This window comes from Exophiala spinifera, assembly GCF_000836115.1.
Source record: "Exophiala spinifera strain CBS 89968 unplaced genomic scaffold supercont1.8, whole genome shotgun sequence".
In the NCBI taxonomy this organism is placed as follows: domain Eukaryota; kingdom Fungi; phylum Ascomycota; class Eurotiomycetes; order Chaetothyriales; family Herpotrichiellaceae; genus Exophiala; species Exophiala spinifera.
The window spans coordinates 1,452,586-1,474,683 of NW_015622520.1; the positions used below are offsets into that span (position 1 = coordinate 1,452,586).

At 52.4% G+C, this 22,098-nt stretch overlaps 8 protein-coding genes across 8 annotated transcripts; 5 read left to right on the plus strand and 3 right to left on the minus strand.

The window, feature by feature from the left end:
- Positions 1-1,047: 1,047 nt before the first annotated feature.
- On the minus strand, positions 1,048-4,033 carry PV08_10551 (uncharacterized protein; the record flags this gene model as incomplete). The annotated part of the gene is made up of 2 exons (XM_016384865.1): positions 1,048-3,936; positions 3,998-4,033. The coding sequence occupies 2 exons, from the start codon at positions 4,031-4,033 to the stop codon at positions 1,048-1,050; spliced, it is 2,925 nt and encodes a 974-aa protein (XP_016231467.1).
- A 553-nt stretch (positions 4,034-4,586) lies between these two features.
- On the minus strand, positions 4,587-5,732 carry PV08_10552 (uncharacterized protein; the record flags this gene model as incomplete). Its single annotated transcript, XM_016384866.1, has 3 exons — positions 4,587-5,418; positions 5,474-5,590; positions 5,644-5,732. 3 exons carry the CDS (start codon positions 5,730-5,732, stop codon positions 4,587-4,589), a joined length of 1,038 nt encoding a protein of 345 aa, XP_016231468.1.
- A 292-nt stretch (positions 5,733-6,024) lies between these two features.
- Positions 6,025-7,134, plus strand: PV08_10553 (uncharacterized protein; the record flags this gene model as incomplete). Its single annotated transcript, XM_016384867.1, has 1 exon — positions 6,025-7,134. One exon carries the CDS (start codon positions 6,025-6,027, stop codon positions 7,132-7,134), a length of 1,110 nt encoding a protein of 369 aa, XP_016231469.1.
- A 580-nt stretch (positions 7,135-7,714) lies between these two features.
- On the plus strand, positions 7,715-9,787 carry PV08_10554 (uncharacterized protein; the record flags this gene model as incomplete). The annotated part of the gene is made up of 2 exons (XM_016384868.1): positions 7,715-8,343; positions 8,392-9,787. 2 exons carry the CDS (start codon positions 7,715-7,717, stop codon positions 9,785-9,787), a joined length of 2,025 nt encoding a protein of 674 aa, XP_016231470.1.
- A 947-nt stretch (positions 9,788-10,734) lies between these two features.
- PV08_10555 (uncharacterized protein) lies at positions 10,735-13,346 on the plus strand (the record flags this gene model as incomplete). The annotated part of the gene is made up of 4 exons (XM_016384869.1): positions 10,735-10,869; positions 10,971-11,745; positions 11,794-11,999; positions 12,051-13,346. 4 exons carry the CDS (start codon positions 10,735-10,737, stop codon positions 13,344-13,346), a joined length of 2,412 nt encoding a protein of 803 aa, XP_016231471.1.
- Positions 13,347-14,428: 1,082 nt separating this feature from the next.
- On the plus strand, positions 14,429-15,916 carry PV08_10556 (uncharacterized protein; the record flags this gene model as incomplete). Its single annotated transcript, XM_016384870.1, has 2 exons — positions 14,429-14,628; positions 14,686-15,916. The coding sequence occupies 2 exons, from the start codon at positions 14,429-14,431 to the stop codon at positions 15,914-15,916; spliced, it is 1,431 nt and encodes a 476-aa protein (XP_016231472.1).
- Positions 15,917-17,852: 1,936 nt separating this feature from the next.
- Positions 17,853-19,226, plus strand: PV08_10557 (uncharacterized protein; the record flags this gene model as incomplete). The annotated part of the gene is made up of 3 exons (XM_016384871.1): positions 17,853-17,951; positions 18,001-18,569; positions 18,626-19,226. 3 exons carry the CDS (start codon positions 17,853-17,855, stop codon positions 19,224-19,226), a joined length of 1,269 nt encoding a protein of 422 aa, XP_016231473.1.
- A 528-nt stretch (positions 19,227-19,754) lies between these two features.
- PV08_10558 (uncharacterized protein) lies at positions 19,755-22,019 on the minus strand (the record flags this gene model as incomplete). Its single annotated transcript, XM_016384872.1, has 1 exon — positions 19,755-22,019. One exon carries the CDS (start codon positions 22,017-22,019, stop codon positions 19,755-19,757), a length of 2,265 nt encoding a protein of 754 aa, XP_016231474.1.
- Between the last annotated feature and the right edge of the window lie 79 nt (positions 22,020-22,098).

Here is a 22,098-nt window from a genome sequence, read left to right on the forward strand (position 1 = left end):
AACGTGGTCGCTTGGACCAGGCGGGAGACAGTGCACGACGACCGGAATGGTGGGCAGAAACAGCGCACCGGGATTATATCAGTGTGGATCTGGAAATTTGTAAGTTCCCGTATATTGGGCCAGAACCTCGCGGAGGCGTATCGCTCTGGGGAAAAGAAAGGGCAGAGAAGCGCGCGCAGAGAGAGAGGTCGTCTTATTAATGATGTGATATGTGGTCCAGGAGGAGCGATCTCGGTAAATGAGCCCGGGCCCTGTGAACCTGTCACGTAGAAGTGACGGCGACAAGCTTAAAAGCGGGATGGAATGGTTTTTGACGCCCACCAATCCAGGGCAAATTGATCTTTGGCCGTTGTGGTCACTCCCATTCGTGACATGGAGAGGAAATCAGTCATGGGTCGCTTATTTTAACATGATCGGATCTAGTAGTACCGTTTGGTGTAGCGCAATGGAGAGTGTTCGCCGGGTGAGTTACAGTGATTGGACCGTCGTGCTCCCAGCACCCGGAGCGGAAGAGGGACGTTAACTGGTATTGTACAAGCCTGATCAGAGTGGAAACGTGGGCTGAAGGCTTCTTCGATTGGATCCGGCTTGTCTTCTGGAGCTGTCGAATACCATAGCTCTTGATACTGGGCGCGAGAATGTTGGACGTGGCACCTGTCAGTACGTGACAATTACAGTATACATACACCCTGTCCTCGAGATAGGCCGATCTCACGTCTCAGGTCTTAGAGTCACATCCCACCATGCTCCGGAGACTCATCCAAGTGGCGCTCTAGAATACGAGCCCATGAACGGGCGCTTGATAAGGAACCTGGGCAAGATCTGCTGTGTACGGGTCCCAGCCACCACCACACGATAACCTGATAACCGCATCCACAGTACTCCGTAGTAGATTTCAATTTACTGGGCATCGTGAGTTTGAAGCTGTTGCGCACGGAGTCCGAACTATGCAGAATTACACGACAATATTCGGTAATAACGAGGTTAAAAACACCGCAGACCTCTGAGGACATTGTCTTCCTCGAGAGCTCCTTTCGTCACCTCTACTCATCGTTCTACTTCGAGCACAGGTATTACTCCAGTCCACTCACCCCGTGCTCGTTCTTCCCAATAGCCTTCTTTACCCGTCTTCAATTTCCAAACAACCTCGTCGCCAAGGTCGACTTTGGAAAACCATCTCGCCTCCCAATGTTCACCACTGCTCTCCATCTCTCGGCGCCGGGCACGTTGTGCCTCTTCAAGCCGATTCTTCAGATCCTCAGCACTATTATGGTCACCTTGTTCCAATGCCTGTTGGTCAGGGCGGAGGCGACTGTCCGTGGGCGGTAGTTTTCCCTGCTCGAGTTTAGTAATCTCGTTGAGTTGGGCTGCAAACAATGTCATTCCGTAATGTTTGGGCGCATTGTCGACCAGGGGTCCGGCGGACCAAATCGTAGACCGGTTGACCTTGCCAGGCTCCTTGAGTTGGAGCTCGTTGGTCCAGGTCCCGGTGAGTCCGATTGCCAAGTCCTGGCCATGTCCGTCGAAGGTATGCACCTCAACATCTTCACTTCGGCCTGAAAACATGCCTTTAGCCTTGAATGTTACGACCGCCTTGTGTCCCGAGCTTTCGTTGACGATGGTCATACTTCCAACCGGTTCGACATACTTTTCTCCAGCAATGATGTTGCGGAGGAAACATGTGGCTGCAGACCAGCTATAGGTTTCGCCACTACTATGAAGCACTAATCGCGCTTTACCCTCGGTGATGATCTCCGATGACTTGCCCCAGAATTTCTGTGAGGGGAGAGGGGACTGGGTGAACGTCCACTGGCTTGATTCGGCGTGGAAAGCAAGTTGGACTGGACGGTGAGAAACCTTCTCTCCAAGGAACCGGAAACCTCGGTCTTCTCGTATTAACTCGTAGGTCTCACCCAGCATAGGATTGAAAGGTTTTCGAATTGATCTCTCCTTGACACGTGAACTCGACAAGGATGACACTGCAAAAGCCGTCACGTACATTAATCTCTCAAAGACGTCCTGTGTCTTGTCGGCGTTGTCCAGCAATTGAGAGTATTCCAGTTGCTCCGCCGCCCTCTGAAGCAGCGATAGGGGTTCATTTGCAGACACAGGCATCGATATTGTCGACAAATCTTTCCCAACGTTTTTGCGGAGAAAGCCGATTAGACTGGGTGGCATGATAGTTGGAGGCGCTATTTGACGTCGACGTGGAATCGGCTGTAGGGGTAGGGGAGCCAGGTTCTTTGACCGGGGAGGGAGAAATGTCGAAACACTTCCCGACTTCCAATCCACCACCCCTAACGAATCTTCACCAATGTCGCTGCTCGTGGCCGAATCCTCATCCTCGCCGATTCCTTCGTCGGTGGCTTCGTGATCAGTATCAGAATGGACGTCGAGGACGCGCGAGATGTCCTCGGCGTCGAAATACTCCTGAGAGTCTACTGACTGAAGACTTAGTCGGGAAACGGCAGATTTCGGGGGTGTTGTTCTCCGGATCTTGGTCTCCGTGATGAGGGTGGAAAATTCGCTCACAACCGAGTCGAGGTCGTGTAACACTGCCTTACAATGATCATGCATGTTCTCTTCATAAGGTAGGTGGGTCCTGCTCTGCCCATTGGGAAGAGCATGCGGAGAAGGCAGACCATTCCTCAAAACTGGTTCGACACCAGGAACAGGAACGGCGAGCTGGGCGGAAACACTTCGTTTAAAGATATTTGTCTGGCTGTTAGCCGCGCTTTGTTTCCTCTTCCAAAAGGGCCTTTTGTCGTCCTGCTTGAAGTAGTCGTCGGAGGCTGGGCCCTCAGTCGGAGTAGAGCCTGCAGAAGGTGACCCGAGTCGAGGGGAAGGGGGAGGCAAGCCTTGCGCCAATGTCTCCAGACAAAGTCTTCGAACAGCATCTCTCGTACCAGAGATTCTACTCAGCAAAGTCTCTAGTCGGATCCATTCCAGGTCATCAAGATTGCTCGCAGCTTCAACACGCCCTTCCTCGCCGGTCTCGATCTGCAGCCTATCACCCGGAGTGTGTGACTGCAGCATAATTCGAGCGGCAGTTTCCAAAGCCTTCTTCCAAACCTCAAAGTCTGCTTCGTTGTTGGCCTTCAAATGCCATATTTCTGCGCCAGAATCAATGGTAATCTCGCGTGACTTTGTGTTCGCTGATATCGCAGCCAATGATAAGGGTATAGCGCCTCTCAAAGCGGAAGAGCTTCGATCTCGGTAATAGGACAGGGTGGAAGAGGTGTAATCCAAGCAAAAGAAGCGTCGCGCATAGCCCTGGTGTTTCTTACGCCTGCGCTTCTGTAGAACACCTGTATGAATAGAGGCAGAATCTAGCCGCAACTTCTCTGCCACAGGCGCGATACTTCCATTGAAAGATTGGCTGATCGACGCCTGTCGCAGAGAATCCACGGATTCCTTGTCCTTGGCCCTCAACTTTGGACTTCTCCTGAATAAAGGACCCGATGCCGACGCAATCGCCATAGCAGAGGCCATTGACTGGCCCTGTTGTGGTTGTGCGCCAAACTGGATCTGAGACTGACATGCCGTTGGATATGTGAGCAAAAAGACCGTTGCTGTCTTCGATATGCTCTTCGAAAAGGTGTTATCGAATACTAGCGCATAGTTGCCAGCTTCCCCGAGGCGTACTTCATGTCTGCCATGGCTGACCCTGTCAGCTTCGTACTTTCCCACCCATTTGATCTGTTTGAGCCCAATCCCGGTGAGCTTCTCGATCGCGGTAGAATTGATCTCTGACTTGTCTTCGTCAACAGCAGAGGGGTTGGGAGAGGGAAGAGGGAGGGAAGTCGAGGAGGAATGTTGATTGGACAGAGGTCCGGGATGTTTGAACAAGCCAAAGTTGATGGACTTTTTGTGAGGTAGGACGGTCCACGAGATTGTATGTTCTTGTTTCACGTTGACCCAGCGTACGAGATAGTTCTACATAGATATGGTCAGCAACAAAGCGCCCGAACGCTACCGCACAGCAGAGTCAGCGCACCCGCGAGTGAACTTCAATCTGTTCAAGTCCGGCCATTCCGACCTGTGACGATTGCGTGTCGTTCAGGACATAATAGGTGTGCAGCGCGTGTCACAGTGAGAAAGAGGGGTCGTTGTTCTAGAGATATTCAACTGCGAGCAGGTTTGCAAGGATTCTGAATGCTGCAAGACAGAAAGGGGACACGAGTACACTTGTGTCCGGTCGGAGGAGAGACACTAAACATGCCGAGAAGGAGGGCGTAATGCGAGGGTCCGGGTGTTTTTTATGAAACCGGCGAGCGAAAGCACCAGAGGCTGGCCCCGGCCATCATAAATTGGCACTTCTGGCATCTGACATAATCTTTCTCATCTCGTCAATCCTCCTGACTTACGAATATGAAGGTCAGGAAACATGTTCTCGCGCTGGTCATGATACTGTCTGCGCGCGTCTTGGGAGCACGAGGTTCCCTCACTTTGGAGGATTCTCTGGGGACGCTGGCTCTTCCGCGCCACATGATGGCTCACTAAGCATCCATCCGCCGCAACCTTTCCGTGTGCAGCTTTGTACAAAATTACACGTGCAAAATACCTCAAAGCCTCAATCGCCATCGCTATCTCGCATCCATGGACAGCTTCTTGACTCGTTTGTTCCGACCACTGGAGTCTTCCTTGGGGTCCTTCCTGCGTTTGGTGCCCCGCGAGTTGCCTCCCTTTGGCCGATAGCCCCCGTCGTCATCTCTCTTGCGTTTTCCTCGCGCCGAAGAGGCGACTTCTGAGGCAATTCCGTCGTCGTCATATAGATCTTGCTCCAGCTTGACTACATCTTTGCTTGCTGACTTGCGGGCAGAACTTCTTGATCCTGCAGGTCTGGCCGCCTTCTCAGCAGCAGCTTCATTGTCTTGAAGAAACACCTGTGGCTGGTGCTTGCGAAGCCAATTGTACACTGAAACAGGGTTTCTCAACTGCATTTCCCGTTCACGCTCTGTAGTCTTTTCTGCATTTCGGGTGCCTAGACCGTTGGCTGCGTGCGATCGAGGGTGTGTTGCCGTGCCTTCTAAGAACGCGTCGAGCGAGTCGAGATACAGCTCTTCTTGTCCAACAGACAAGAACCCTCCAGCCGCGGCTTCTGACCCAGATTTCACCTTTTCCCTGGGCCGAGGCAGATGTGTCTCTGCAACTAACTTCACGTATGATCGTTTAGGAGCGAATGCCTCTGATTTGAGTAATGAATGTTCCACTTCGCGATAACGGGTAAGGTCGATTTCTCCGGTTTGTAGTTGACTCCTCGCTTTCCGCAGGGCGAGATGGCCTTCATCCTCGGTCTTCACATCAAGTCCAGGCGCTGCTGCAGGGTCATGATTGGGGGACGATTCGAGATCATAACGCAGCCGTGGAGGCACTTGAGGGCAAGCATTTAGTTCGGTCAACAACTGAAGGAGCTGACTGAGGTTGATGGTTAGCCGTGTAAAGAGATTAAACTTGTCTTAGGATATCTTACTCGGTCTGCTCTGCCAAACGTTGCGAGATGTCCTGAATTCGTTGTTCCTCTTTGAATAAAGACGTGCTCTCCCTCATCTTCTCTTCAAACGTGACCATGATCTTGCGGTACTTGCGTCTATCGCATTGTGTCAGTAGCCACGACATTCTCTGTGAGAGGTTTGGTTGCACCTGTAAGATTTCCTGGACGCGGCAGTACCGTCAGGAGGGCTGGCTTGCTCGGGTGCAGGAGGGGTATCAGGAGCACCTGATGCAGACATGTTCGCGGTTCTTGAGGACAAAATTTAGGATGTGTTATTGCAAAGATCTTTTTTGCGACGCGATCGTAAAGCAATACTGTTGGGGAGTCGTAAATCAGGTAGGTCTGTGTTTAGGGATGTTCAAAAGATGGTACGTGAGAAGCGAGCGCAGCGCCGGCTCTTCTTCGGCAGAAATTATGGCGATTCAACTTCTGGGGGATAAATTCTAGACTTTTTTGCATGTTCGTCATGTGAGACTCTCATTTGTCTTCGACTTTAACGAGCAATAGAATCTAAAGTGGGCACGGTCATAATGAGCGCGACCGAGGTTGAGACGATGGAACCGCAGGACCAGACTCAGAGTCGCAAGAGAAACGCAGAGGTTGCAGAAATTGAGATCGATGTCGATGCCCCAGAGCCGCCATCAAAGAAGGCTTTGCGAAAGGCTAAAAGAATCAAGTCGACAACGAAGAATGGCTTGGAAGAGGTGGCGCCTAGTTTAGCCACCACCACGACGACGCCAGTAGCCTCGTCTCAGGATTCCCCCAAAAGGTCGCCCTATGGAATTTGGATTGGGAATTTGACTTTCACCACGACTAAGGATGACCTGATCAAATTTTTCACCGAGAAGTCCAAAGGTCACATTCAGCAGGGCCATATTACGAGAGTTCATCTTCCTCAAGGACCACCGAAGCACGGCAAAGCAATGAATAAAGGTTTCAGCTATGTGGATTTCTCGACGGAAGATTCCCTCAGTGCGGCACTCGAGTTGAGCGAAGGTCTCCTAGGAGGACGACGAGTCCTGATCAAGAATGCGAAAGATTTCGGAGGCAGACCTGAGCGGAAAATGGACCAGGAAGAAGGTCAGACCAAGACGGCCAGCAAGCGGATCTTCGTTGGCAATCTAGATTTCGACACGACGGTGGAAGATATTGAGAGCCATTTCGAAGCATGTGGCCCTATCTCTCATACCCATATGGCTACATTCGAGGACAGCGGGAAGTGTAAAGGCTATGCCTGGATCGAATTTGAGCAGTTGGCCTCCGCCGAGGCGGCCATGCGAGGCTGGATAGAAGCCGGGGATACCCTCACGGGATCGTCATCGGGCCCCAGATCAGGTAAAAACAGAATATGGCTCGGAAAGATCAACGGTCGGAAGTTGAGAATGGAGTTTGCAGAAGACAAAGCGACACGTTACCAAAAGAGGTTTGGAAAGAACGCAAAGGGAACATCTGCAGCAGCAGACGATGGCCAGCAAGAGGCAATAAGAGAAGTTGGCGACGAGCCAGTCGCTGAGCCGAAGAGCTTTGATCAAAAGAGGGGGAAGCGAACAAGAAGCAGCGGAAAATACGCAGAGGAGACGGTGCAGAGATTGACCGGCGCCATCATCGAGAGTAAGGGCCAAAAGGTGGTGTTTGATTGAAGTAGGACTGTGCTCCAGATCCATGAAATTGTCTCAAACAGATTCCCGGGTCACAGTCTTCCGAAGCAGCTCGAAATAATAAATCCAAAAGGGCATAGAATGCATGGAAGCACGAGATATACGGCGCAGGTATCAGCAGAGTGGTGCTATGGTGGTACGGTACTTTTGGTGCTGGTAGATAAAGGTACCAGTCGGTTAGCTTGGCCGCGTGACGCAAAATCTGGGGCAGCAAGTCTCGGACGATTTAGAAATCATTCGAGGCTCGACTCAACCAAACCGCCTTCGAACAGCCCGTTGTTGCTGCACGCATGAGCATTCATCTACCTGACCTTCTTGATCAACCACTTATGTCCTTTTACTCGTAATCTATCATCAAATCTGTCCATCTTCCTCTTCTCGCTGACAAACCATGTTGTTAGCTTGATTCGGCCAACTACAAAGAACCTCACCTCACCTTTCGGACGGGAGTTTTAATATTAGAACCTCAACGATGAACGAAGCTCGTCTTTCCTAGACAATTCATGCACATCTGCTCTCAAACCGTCCCACTTAATATACCTGCCCTTCGACTCGTCAAGACATGCCTGCGCTTCGGAGAAAGGATCTGCTATCTCGCAGACGGCGGCGGGCGGATGAAGGAGAAGACGATGGATCAATCGCCGGAGATTACGACGACTCCTCAAGTGAAGACTCTGCTGTCAGCGATGGTGACGACGAAGCGGAAGCCGAGGGCAGTGAGTCTAGTGGTGATGAGCACGAACCGACCAAGAGCGCCGCCGGGAGGAAAGCAATCATCACTGAACAGGAGAACCAACGATCGGCCGTCAACATACCTCAGGAATCTGACGCCACATCAAATGGAGCTTTCACGACGAGCGCCGAAACACAAGCTATGTTGCACGGATTAGGTCGGCAACAGCACCCGGAAGAGATGGAACAAGTCGACTTCGACGATCTACATGCTGGAGATGACGCCGCCTCTGAGTCAGCGGCCGCTGCTCCTCGAGCAACACGCAACGAGACACCAGCCCAGCGTAGCTTAAGGGAACACCAAGAATACATCCAGCAGCGTAATACCAACCCTGCGTTTGTACCGAACAGAGGCAAATTCTTCCTCCATGATGATCGTACTGCAGCGTCAAATGGGGCCCTCTCAAGGCCGCTCTTTCGGGGCAGAGGTCGAGGCTATGCCTCTCCGATGAATGCTGGGTATGTGTGCGTGACAGCACTGGAATCGCAGTAGCTAACATCTTGCAGCAGGGGTTTTGGTATCAACGAACCGACAGACAGGCCGTGGGCTCATGATTTGCACGAGGGCCACGAGCTGGGTCCGAGCCCGGTGCCATCACAAACCCAACCAGTTCCTGGTGAACGGACAACCCGAGCTCGAAACTCGCCCGCCGCAGCACTACCGAACAGGTCCTTTTCGTTCACCACTGTATTGGGCAACGTCAGCGTTCAGATATCGTTCCCAGGGATGGAAAAGAAGAAGATTGTCTCGAATGTTGTCAAAAAGCATCACACGCTGCTTCCACAACACCGTCCACCCCTACGACGGGACAAGCCTGTACGAATTTCGATCCCAGATCAACAGGCCAAGTATGTTTTTCCTAGCACCGAAAGATCATTCATCTTCATCCCTCGTGCGATGCGACCAAACCAACAGAACTACCATCGGGGCCGTGGTAGAGGAAGCTTCCATGGTAGTCGAAGACCCAGCGTATATGGCAGCGTTTATACTCCAAGCATTGCAATGAGCCGGAAGTCTTCAATTGGCGGCTCGACCATGAGGGATGGAATCAGATCTCCTGCAGATTCCGTCATATCCCGCATGGGCGCTTCTGGAATGGAATTTGCTCGGCCCATCGTACGAATGCCTTCTGGCGTTCCAACTCCGTCAGTCTCGAGGACAGGAATGCCGATTGTCAATGGACCTATGGGACTTAATACCGTGCCGCCAAATATCCCACCTCCGCCTTTCTATGGTAGCCACAGTACTGCCATACCTATGCATCAACCTAGACCCCAAAAAACCGTCTCTGTTGCTGATATCGAATCGCCTGCGGCGTATTCGGTCAAAGCACCTCAACAACAACAAGACCTCCCATTCCATCAGCAAGTGCCAGCTCACATGGCTGCTTCTCAAGCAGACGAGAGAGTTCCCCCGGCCCCACAAACTTTACCAGGAATGGCTGGCACGACACCTCTTTCCCAGATACCAGAGGGTGCAGTGTTTGCGCAGGGCTTCCAACCGTATCCCGTCATGGGAGGACCGGGGTATTTCACCACACCCTATGCCAATGGACTTCTCTACTATCCAGGGATGGGCGGTAATGGTTCTTTCAGCGTTCCCATCACAGGCCCGGCCATGGCCCCTAGCTTCATACCAGGCTCCCAAGCACATCCCGTCAATTACGTGCACGCTCCAGGCCCAGCCGAAGGTGGCACAGGTAATAATTTGATGGCTCATGAGTCCAATGGCATGGTGTACTACTACAATCCGCCGGCGTATCCCACTGACAGTCAAGGCGGCTTTCAGCAATATCCCAGTGTCGCTGGAAACGTGATGCCAATGGCCAATGGGTTGCCATCTCAACCTCTTTATTATCCTGGGGTATCCAATGGTATGTTCTATCCGGCGCAGACGGGTTGAACCATTGGGCGGTCTAGTCTCTTTAGATACATTTCCGTTTGGTTTGATTAGCGGGTGTGGAGTTGATTTTGCATCTAGCATTTTGCAGGACAAGCGGGTTTGCCTGAGGTTGACCGGTTTCAAAAGTGCTGACCATTTCATCTGTCGCTGCTCACTGTCGAGTCGAGAAAGAACTTCCATTCTCGCTAATGTACAGTATTCGGGTTTGAGTCGCACGCGAGGTGAAGATGCGGGACAAGGCGTGACAAGGCGGACTGAGCATGGCTACAGAGGTTTCGAGAAAACAGGTGTGCGTACAAAGGCTGATCTGACGGTTCACATAGTGATTGGCGTATCCGGCATGTCACAATATCTGGTCAGTAATTGAGTTACCCTCCATCGGTCAAATAAGGAGTAAAGCTTTGGGAGTAACGGGACGCGATCCACCACAACCACTGTATTCTGATGTAGCATCTCATCATAGACGACCACACTCTGCGAGGGGTGAGGCCTTGTATGGTCAACCACCCGTGACCGGTGAGCGGCACCAGCAAGCAGCAACAGTGCCCGTCTCCAAGGGGAATAGCGTCCACAGATCCGCAATGAGCCGAAGTAATTGCTGGACGTGAATTGGATGCTGCCTGCTCACGTGCAAAGGGCGCCGCAGGAGGGAACCAGAGTGCAACTGCTTTCCCCGCCCTGGGCTGGCTTCACTGTGTTAGGCTGCACCCTGCCGTCATCTAACCTCGCCTTCGTCGTCTCTTCCTCTCACCCTCACCAGCCTTCCATCTCTCTGCCTGTGCTTGAACCTCTCTTCATCGTCTCGAGAGTAGGCAGAGGCGTTGTCGGTGTTTCAAGTATCCATGATTTTCCTCTCTTGAGATCTCTTCAACGATCTTGACCGAGTCTTTGCACCTTGCCCTAGCCCAGTCTGCCCGACACCGCCTCCCAAGGCTCTTATCTCCATCATGGCCACACCTCATCCTCCCACCGGGCCTGTTAGTCCTGACACTCTGATTACTGTCAAAGTCTTCATCGAAGGCACTAATCGACGCTTCAAGCTTGCTCTTCGTGACCTAGGAGCGAATACCCTCCCTCAGAAGGTATGTAATGGCCCATGTTTGTCAGCCTCGGCTGTGGTCACCAGTCCAAACTATTCGAAACGCATCTCGTTGAAAACCTACGCTAATCTACTCATTTACAGCTTCGTTTCCTGCTTGCCATTCCTGAAGACTACGACGTCAAGTTTGAACGCTTTTCCGATTCGGCCGGTGCATACGTTACACTCGACAGTAACAATCCCGGCGTCTACAAACAACTGTACCGAGCAGCCAAAGCTAAGCTCAAGTTGCGTTTGAAGGCTACTGTCGTTAAACCCGCAAAGATGGAAGTCAGCGAAACACCCTCACCTGATCTGAAGTTGCCCCAGGCCGCAGCTTCAGGTGCTCCAGCAGAACCCAGACACAGTTTCCTTGATACAGTTCTCTCTCAGCCCCCAGTTCAATCATTCAAGTCGTTCCAGAAGAACTGTCCATACTCCCCGACTTGCACGATCCCAGGGGCTTTTGACGTCAATACATCCGGCATGGATCCGGTCATCAAGGCTCCTCGAGACTGCGCCACCGATCTCTTCAGCCTTCCGACCTTACCGTCCCTCAACGATTTCCCGTCAACCTCTTACTCGATTGACTGTAACCATTGCGGCAAGTCTGTGCCCGATGAGCACTACCATTGTGGTATCTGCGAGAACGGCGACTTCGATTTGTGTAAGAGCTGCGTTGCCGATGGGCTCACTTGCGATGGTGACGAACACTGGTTGGTGAAGAGACACATTCGTAATGGAATCGTCATTCCAAGTGAGACAACTACCTTGCCATCCAAGAAGCCGTTCGAGGCTATCTCAACCGAGGCCGAAGAACTTGTCACACCTCTTGGTTCTCATGAGCATGGTGAGCGAACATGCAATTCTTGCATTCGCCGTAAGTTCTCAGGAAGTTTCCACTGAACATACACTGACGACTGTTTAGAATTGCCAAACCAGCAATTTGTGACCTGCCAGGATTGCCCTGACTTCGACCTGTGCCTCGGCTGCTTCGATGAGGGTGAACATGGCCATGATCCATCTCACAGCTTTGAGCCACAAGATAACACGGAGAGCACCGCCGAGATCAGGAGCCTCTGTGCGCCGGGCCGCGGCATTCGCCATGATGCTCTTTGCGATGGCTGTGACAAGGTAGGCTTGACTTCAGTATTGCTGTGGTTTCAAACCTAACGTTTTGTACAGAGCATTTACGGTGCCCGCCACAAGTGCTTGTCTTGTCCCGATTTTGATTATTGCTCGACGTGTGTAGTGACTGCCGGCGAGAAGCACCCAGGCCATCGATTTGCGGCTCTGTATACTCCTCTTGCGTACGTGCGTACTGCAAGACCATACCACCGAGGTGTCTACTGTGACGGGCCTCTCTGCGCCAACTACAAGGGATACATCGCTGGTGATCGATACAAGTGCGCCGTGTGCGATGATACTGACTTTTGTGCCAACTGCGAGGCCCTTCCCAACAATGGCCATAACCCGACTCACCCATTGATCAAATTCAAGACTCCCGTTAATCGTGTCTCCATCACCACGGCACACGAGACAGAATCAGGCGAGAAGCTCGCACAGTTGGGAGATCGACCTGTGGCCAAGCATGCTGCGACAGAGACTACACGGGCAACATCTGCTAATGCTGCTACGCAAGTCCAGACAGTCGCCGAAGTCGAGCCGGCCGAGAACGCTCCTGCGACTCCAGAAACGCCTGCGACCAGTAATGCCGTTCCAGAAAAGGCGGCCTCGAATGACCTCCAAGCTTGGTATGTCAACGACCTGACCCCTGATGGGACCAGAGTTATGCCCAACCATATGGTCATGCAATCCTGGACTGTTCGCAACCCTGGGCCTGACGCATGGCCTGCTGGTTGCGCCGTATATTACGTCGGTGGAGATGACATGCGCAACCTTGATTTGCTTCACCCCTCAAGTGTCAGCTCCCTGAGTGCAGCGAACTCAACCAACGTGCTCGAGACCAGCTTGGAGCCAGGTAAGAATGCGGTCTTTACCGTGCTGCTGAAAGCTCCTTCTCGTGAAGGACGAGCCATTTCCTACTGGCGCTTGAAGACTCCTGAAGGATTACCATTCGGCCACAAACTTTGGGTCGATATCGAGGTTAAGTCTGCTCCGGTGGAATTGCCAATCCGCCCAGCGCCTTTGCCGGCCGTAGCTGGCTCTCTGGAGACCGAGACCGAGCTCAAGGACGAGGGCAGCTCACAGAGCAGCTCCACGATGATCTTCCCCAAGCTCGAGAAAGAATCTCCCGTGTCCAGCATCCACGATGTAAGCCGGACGCACGTTGAAGTACCAGCTGCCACCATGGAACCAACGACCAAGACTGAAGGGCAAGACTTGTTGGACGATGTGGAGAGCCTGGAGCTCGAAGACTCGGACAGCGACGAAGCCGGTTTCTTGACAGATGAGGAATACGACATCTTAGACGCTAGCGACGAAGACTTCTTGGATGCACAGACTGAGAGAAGCAAGTAAAGATGCAAATCAAGCCGGTAACTCACCGACAGCGCAATGTAGAACGTCCTGACGAGGCTGCAAGACGACAACAAGGGTGAAGCTCAACCCGCGAAACCAAAACCATCAGAATGAGAGCGAAGCGGGACGACAATGACCTGGCTGGGCGAAAGGATCTATTGGGATAGGTTGGAAGGGTGGAGTCTGAGGGATGGAGTGCTTTTTACTTGTTGACTGTTTGCACTTGAATACGGCAAATGACCCAATATCTCGCTCCTTTGAATGAGCCACATGAACTCTGTGTGCGACTACTATCTTGCTTACCGAATGCCGGAAAACAATGTCAGAATTGAATCCCAGTTTTATTTTGTTTGTGACTTCCCTATAATCGAGCTCCTTTGCATGCGTAATTGCGGTGGCGACACCTGTCCGTCATTGGGAATTGGGACGGGTGGAGGAGGAGGAGGAGGAGGTGGTGGTGGTGGTGATGGTGATGATGCGGGTGAGAACTGGGCAGTGGCATGATGCATCATGGTGTGGCGGGTTCAGCAGGCTCGCTGTCGTCATGGGCGGCAGCTTGAAAGGCTCAGTATCTGGGGAAAGAGGCCGCAGGCGGGCCACTAATTAACTAGTTAGTTAGGCTGAAAGCTGCGACTCCTCGGGTGCGCCCCCCTCCAGGTTTCGTAGGTACAACAGTGACGAATAGGCGGCAACTCTTTACCGTGCATGTGCTGGCAATGTCTCTCGATCGACGGCCTGACGAATATAATCTCTTCTTGCCCTCACCGCCCGTTACCTATTGTTCGGTCCCCTTGAAATCTCTGCTTCTATTGAGGGACCCTTACAGACCATTCACTCTCATTGTTTGGTTCCTGTCTTCGTCTGTTGTGCGCGAGAACCTTTCCAAATCGAGTCGAGCCCTCTTCCTTATGGAAATTCAACGCCTTCCACCACATCACTGGTCTTATCGTGCCTCTCTACCCAAAGGGTAACAGAAAACCACAATCAGCGTCACGCCCTCAGCACGTGCGCTGTTCATCGTTTGTACCTGTCGTTCGTCGCACCGCTAGCCTCGGCCTCTCGCTAGGTCAGGGTCTATCACCATGCACGAAGATCTACGACGACGCGCTCTGGAGAGCGGCAAGACGGTATCGAGCAAAGCCCGATCCAAACAATCCTCTCGTGGAAGTTCCAAAGCGAATTCAGCAACAAATTCAAGAGCGGCATCTCGCATCCAAAGCCGTGATGTGTCGGATGACGAAGACTATGGCAATGGCAACCTCAGCGATGACACCAACCAAAGGTAAGTTGTCTCGATCTCCCACAGCGGGTTCGCTCACTAATGGTGGCAATTCCCCAGCATCAACTCCATCGATGCCCTGCTTGACAGCGATGATTTCAACGAACAAACCACCGATGTCATGCGGACACAGTTGATCACTGCGATCGATAATTTGTTGGAGCGGAAAGGTAGTAGTGTTACTGGTCGCGAAACCAATCTGACGACCTTTGTTCGGTGCTTGACGTCTCACTATCTTGCCGAAGTGCTCTACCGCCGCGTACCGGATCTCCTTGACTCTTTTGAAAGAAGTATCAAAGCGGAAACCAGCGAAAAAGAAGCCATCTTAGCTCTACGTGCAGTTTCCCTGGTTGCCATCACTTTCGAGGACGGTGGCGTGTATGAGAGCATGGCGCCGGTGTTGAAACGAAGCATCTCCGACTCCCAGTCCTTGACAATCAAGACGGCCGCCATTTATTCTCTGGGCATTTGCCTGTCTTTTGGCGGAGCGGGAGAGGAAGAACTGGAACAGGTCATGACGTTCCTCCTGGAGGTTGCATCCAGCGACGGATCGTTCATTGACGCTGATGACAGTTCCGAGGTCGTGGCCGCGGCAATAAATACATACGCATTCCTTGCTACCTACGTTGAAGACCTGGAGCATGAGTCGGAAGATGCGGTAGCGACCTTCCTTGACCAGCTTGATTCCAGCGACGCCAGAGTGCAGATTGCAGCCGGAGAGGCCATCGCTCTGCTGTTCGAGAAGAGCTACACCCCTCGTGAAGATGATGATTCATCGACGGATGAAGATGGGGAGAGCTCAGGATCCGACGCAGAGCCTGACCGATCGGGACTCGTCAAACGATACAATGCCTATCACAATGCGCACGAGGTGCTCGAGCGTGTCAAGGCTTTGTCATCCCTGAGCACCAAATCCATGAATCGACGAGACAAGAGAGACCTTCATCAAGCCTTTGCCTGCGTGGTGACCACCGTGGAAAACCCGAAGCTTGGCCTGCAGTCCAACAATGCGTCCAAGATGACAGTTCGGGTGCACCGGGAAGGGGAGATGAAAGTGGACAAGTGGTGGAAGTTGATGCGCCTGAACGCAATCCGTCGACTGCTGGCCAGCGGTTTCGTCAATCACTACTATGAAGGCAACAAACAGGTGCTGGACGCTTTGCCAATGATCATGCGAGCAACCGGAGACGAGGCTTTGCGCAGTCCACGGAGAGGATTGGGCAACAAGGTCACCAAGGGACGATTTCGCGACAATCGACGATTTATCTCGGGGGATTTGCTGGAACCATAAAGATGGTAAGGGGTATCCGAATCTCGTATACGAGTATAGCATTCTTGGGAGTGCATTTGACCAAACGGCACATGAGGTTTCCTTTTTTTGGCATGGTGGCACAATGATTCAGAATCTAGCGGTACATCCAGATTATTTCTGCGGTAGCATCGGAGAAGACCTTGGTGGCTAGAGATAGAGAGAGGGAGCACCGAATACACGTGCGATCATTATTCGTCTACACAAGAGTCCTCATTGTACGTTCTCAGTATAACAAATATCCCTACTACTCCTGTGCCCTACGATAGGCACGTACTTATAGGGTTGTCGCAACAGCACGGTGACTCGGATATGGGAAATCGTGGTTCCGGTGCTTCACGGTCGACGAGTGCTGGGGAACTTGGTCTATGCGGAAAAAATTTCATCAGTGGCTTGCCGAGCATTGGCTTCACTACCTAATGAAAGCCCTCAAGGCGCATTTTAGGATCAACAGATCCGGGCGGCATCCTCCACCTTTGACTAGTAAGGTACTGTCGCTGAAGAGGGCCGGCCTTTCGAAAGTCTCTTTCAGGCTGTGGTCGTTTTGAGTTTGCGAATCGGAGTTGGTTGCAGGACGTTTGACAGACTACTGAGAACGGTGGACAGGTTGGGTCTTTCTACTGACATCAGTCTCTACTGCTAGATCCTCGGAGGCTTTCCCTACAGGGCCCGGATTCCGTACAAGTACAGTACGTGTGTGCCTTATGTACAGGACAGTACGAGTACACAGCGCAGTTGTCAAGTACACTAGTAATTATGTCGCAACAAGACCTGAAACGAGTTAAAGGCCAGAGTGCTTACTGTGCAGATGACCTTGAGGCAATTGGTGGCCTGGGCGTAGTGGCCAGCGATTCGGCGAATACCAGCTGCATAAAGTCGTGTTAGGGGCGGTTATTGGGGGTCAAATGGAGACCTGGATAAGCTGCTCCCCCTTTGACAGGCACCGATGATCCTTATCGTAAATGGGAATTAGGATTACGGCCGTCTGGAACGGATTATCTTATGCCTGCTGACGTTTGCCCTGTACAGGGCTGACTGAGTTTTCTCTCAGCAGCCACAGAGCGCCTACTAGGCTACTGCTGCAGGTCCGTAGGCTCTGGAGGTGCCCGAGGACTCCCTCTTCGGGCATGCCTACGTTATGTACTACTGTACAGTATGTGGAGGGCGTCTCCCTATTGCACAGGCTCACGGCTCCTGTTATGCTCATCGTACTCGTTTTTACGCAACCCTGGAATCTCCCACTAGGCTGTTCTAGGGGCAAGACTCGCCGGTCGTTGCTCCGCCTCGTTTCGGCTCTCGGGGGCTAAACTTCACTTTGCACCTGCGGCGGCTTAATTCTGCCGACACGTCGAACTAGGCCAAAATCCTAATCCTTAATCCTCAAACCTCTCACTCATCATCATCGAAGAACAGACGCCTTCACACCACCTGGCACTTCAACCGCTCTTCCTTTCCCTCTAATTCAACGTCTTTTTCCCATTCAACCCTCCATTCTCTTCGGCATCATCCTGTACCTTCTTTTAATCCCTCTTTTGAATCTTGTTTGTGGTTCCTGGCAGCTGGCGATTCTCTCTCCGCTGGATTTACCCCTTGACGACTCCTGGGTTGCGGCTTTTTTCTGGTGCAATCTCCTCCAGAAACGACACGCGTCCCGATCTAATTCCCGCGTCACGGCCAGAACAACCTCAATAACGCCCGACTCGCCTCGCCGAAAGATTCCTCGACAGTACGCGAAGTTCTCGTCACGTTCTTGTCGGTGAATTCGATCGCTCCATCTCGAGCTGAGCCAACTCTGCTCCGTCTCACGTGACCAGCGAGCCAGACGACGGCTCAAGCCGCCGAGGAAACATCGATCCCTGCTCGCTTGCCACAACTCATGATATCGACTATACTATCATAATACCAGACCATATACACCATGGCAGCTGCTGTTGTTAACGTTACCGAGGCCGCTGTGGCCGCACAGCCCAACATGGGCGGCGCCCAGTTCGCCTCTCATGCTTGGGTAGAGCCCATTGTAGGTGGAAAGCTTCGTTGTTTCAGATTTTCTTGTTCTAACTGGCTAGATCGTTGTTTCAATCATGATCACCTCATTGACTGTCAATCGAAAACGAAACTATCGCATTTTGGATTCCAACCGGGGCCGATCACCCACGCGGTCTCTCCTCCCTCACGAAAGCCAGGAGTATTCCCCCGACAGCCTGGGCGAACTGGACTCCTACGAGTCCAGTGAATCTGATGTCTTGACCTCGTCGAAATACCCACCAAAGAAACGCGACTGCTGCGGCATGGTCATCCGGACACCCAACTCATCCCGCTTTTCCGACCACGTCCACAGTCGGATTCTACAGAAATTTCCCTTTCTCATCGAAATGTTTTATTGGGTTCTAAACCTGTTGTTCTACGTGCTCACCAAGGCCATTGCTCAACTCACCATGTCTGGAGATGACGGCCTCCGTGACCTCGCCCAAGACCACGGTATTCTGATTTTGGATATCGAGCACAAATCCTGGTTGAGCTTTCTGTTTCCGATCCGGGAAGCAGCATTCCAAGGCTGGTTCTTGAACGGCCATCTCACAGCCATTACATTTCTCAACCGAATTTATTCACTTGTACATATACCCGGAACCGTCGCGTACGTCCTTTTCCCATTTTTTGATTGTCTGATTGTTTGCTGACTTGGTGTCCTAGCTTTCTATCATGGTACTACTACTCAGCTCCTAATCACGCGACCTTTGCAACAGTCCGCCGAACAATGACGTTGGGAAATTTTGCCGCCTTCGCCATCTTTACCGTTTTCCCCACCATGCCTCCTCGATTACTGCCCCAGGAGTTTGGTTTCCACGATACAGTCCGACAAGATAACGCCGAATCGGTGTGGGTCGGTGGAAACTATGTCAATCAACTGGCGGCCATGCCCAGTCTACACTTTACCTACGCATTTGTTATTGGATGCACCTTTCTATACCACTCGGGCCTGTTCCGACGCGCCCAACGTAACGAGCCGCGAAAATCGACGTTTATGCAAATCTTCTACTTGGTTGCGGGTATCTGTTACCCCCTGTTGGTGCTGACTGTGATTGTCGCGACGGCCAATCACTACTGGCTTGATGCTGTGGTGGCCATGATGACGACCACCTTGTCTTTGCTGTGCAACAAGATTTGGATGTTCCTTCTTCCGGCCGAAGATGTGTTGTGTTGGATACTGCGGGTTGACAAGCCCGTTCCTACTACGGGAGACAGGTTGAAGGGAGAGAAATACCTTCCGGTCAAGGATGAGGAGGACGTGTGAGATGGCTCTGTCCGGATTGTCAGGACGGTGGTAGATGTTGGACATACAAGCAATTTTTCCGAATTGCGGTTTCCAACCATAAACACCAAGGGACTTTTTTTTGAATATAAAAGTGGCCGCTTGAGTCTTGAGAGGAGTCAAAGGAGAGGAAAGTTCGGTCCTCAACGGGCATTAGACCGAGTTGGAAACATCGCATCACCATCACACGGACATGGTGAACAGGCATGTGAGTTTCTTTTGATGTTGTACCCACGTTGGGTACCGCATAAGTCTAAGTGTACCTGATGGAGGTAGGGACTTCTGAGACTTGGTGGGCGGAGCGCAAGGGATAGAAATGTCTGAATAGGTCAGGCAAGCATTAACGAAATTAATAATTTTCATCATCGATCCCCCCCAACCAAGAAAGAGCTGGTCTATTCGCTCAGACTTTTCCTGAACGCGTCGAGGCCTTTCTTTCCTAGCCAGCGCCGCGGCCGGTGTAACTAGGTAGGTAGCGCTCGTTATCTGTCTGTCTATACTGTATGTGTTTCATTGACGGTGAAGTAGACTACCCAGGAACTCTATCGTGTAGCGTTCGCGGTACTTTGCAAAGACGAGGCCGTGGGTTGTTATGGTCGAATTGGCGAGGTTGAGAAATTCTTGTGTTTGGTGGTGGTGTTGATCTCGAGGATTTTGGGGCCATTGGGAACCCTGGAAAAGTAGAGTGCTCGCCAGAAGAGAATGAGGGTCGTGGATCGTGATCGTGCCGGTGTCGAGGTCTGTACTTGTACTTGTGCCGCCGGGAGGGGTAATAATATTTTCGTCTTCTTTATGGTCGCCGTCGTTGCTGCCGCTGCTGCCGCTGCTGCCGCTGCTGCTGCTGCTGCTGCTGCTGCTGTTGTTGTTGTTGTTGCTGAGATTGTTGGCTTTGGTCTTGACGGTGGCGGTGGCGGTGGCGGATCGTGAATTTAAAGTCGTCCCTGGCTCTGGTTCACGCTCGAGAAATGGAGGCGATCGAGGTTGCAACGGTGACGGTGATGGTGATATTCTAGACTCGGTGATCAACGTCGAGTCGACAGACGACGACGCTGCGGCGCCGAGGAAGCCGACGAGTGCCGTTCGTGCCCGTCTCTCTTCATCGCCGGTACCCGGTGAAGAAGAACCGGAAGAGGGAGAGACTGGTGACATCGATAAAAGGTTGTTGACATGGCCGAGAAACAACGGTTCGACGAGATTCAGCTTTGTGAGAATCTTGAAGGTGAGCTCGCTCGACGGTGACGCAGCGACACTAGGTACCGCCGCCGACACTGCCGTGCGTGTCGCATTGCCCTCGGCCGGGATCGTACTTGTGCTTGTTCTTGTTCCCGTGGTTCTGTTCCCGGTGTTCTTCTTGCTGGCCGCCTTTGCGTGCTTCTTCGCAAACTCGAAACTCTTCCTCATCGTCACGACTTCGTTCAATTCGTTCGACAGCATTTGCTCGTTCATCTTGGACAGTCCCAGACCGTCAACCGCAGCATCGGACTGTCGTGTTCTTCTGTAGCATGACGGTGCACCTTCCTCGTCCCCCAAAGCAGGAATTGCCAAAATAGGCCTCGTGTAGCCGATCCGCGTCCTGTACATGGTGTTACACACCCACGAGAGAACAATACAAGGTGCGAGCATGGTGTAACCCCACCACCTCGTCGCCGTGACCAGGGATGCCGCACCAGCGACTAAACTCGTCGGACCGGATAGAAATGCGTAAAGCTTGACCCAGGCGTACCGTTGGTCGAGAGCTGTGCCTACCTCCGGTGTGAGGGTCACGGTGACTTTGCGTCGGACCGCGCGCTGATGTCGCGTTGTTCGAATGTAGACGTACGTCGACCAGATTGTGCGTAGCAGGCCGTACAACGCTGCCGGCCCGTTGCCAATGTACCCAGACAGTAGATTGGAGGCGCGGAACACTCTGGGGTTGGCGCCGCCAATGGCCATTAGCGTGCCGACTCCGACGAGGAGGGCGCCAAATCCCATCGTGACATCCATCAATAGTCGGTCGACCAGTTCAGTCCTGGTTTCAAACGTGTTGACATCGAGGTAGACCGACACGGCGAGATTGTCGGACGGGATCGATGGTCGCGGGGAGGACTTTTCGTCGTCGTCGTCGTCGTTGTTGCTGGCAGAAGAAGGGTGTTGTGATGATGACGGAGCTAATTGGGTGGTGAGAATCCGCTGGATAAGACGACGCAGGGACAACAGAGCCCTTCGTTCTCGTTTGAGGACCTTGATGTTCCGGGCGCTCAACCGCGCATCCCAGATGGCGACGACAGAAAAACACAGAGCAACACAGCCTCCGACTCCCATCAGAGCTGCGGCGAAGGTGGGCACGGGAATCGTGTTGAAGACGTTGGCGGCAAAGTCGCCTGCATTTGCAAGTTCGAGATACCCAATCAATGGGAGAAGGCTGTTGCGGAGTTCGTTCTGTGAGACAGAGATGAAGGATTGTCGACCTGTGAGTCTCGATTTCTGTTGGATGAATTTCAGAGGAGAATTGCTGACCATGAACGTATCGTTCGCAGGATTGGTGTTGATAGCGACGGTAGCAAGACATGGGGAGGAAGAAGAGAGTGTTCTTTCGTCCTTCTCAACCACCACATCCTCGAGTGAGCCCCTACTGGCCTCTGGATCGACCTTGGAAGATGCATAAGTTTCTGGCTTTACCGTCTCCGTCTTCTCGTCAATTCTTGCGTGCGCGTAGTCGTCTTGGACATCCTGAGAAGCCCGACTGACTTCAACGGATCGTCGCGGCTGCCCTTGGGAGACTCCATTTTGTGTCATGGAACTTTACGACAACGTGTGGACTTCACAAGGTCTCCGACTTGGATTGCCTAGAGTACGATGTCGATAAGCTGCCGAC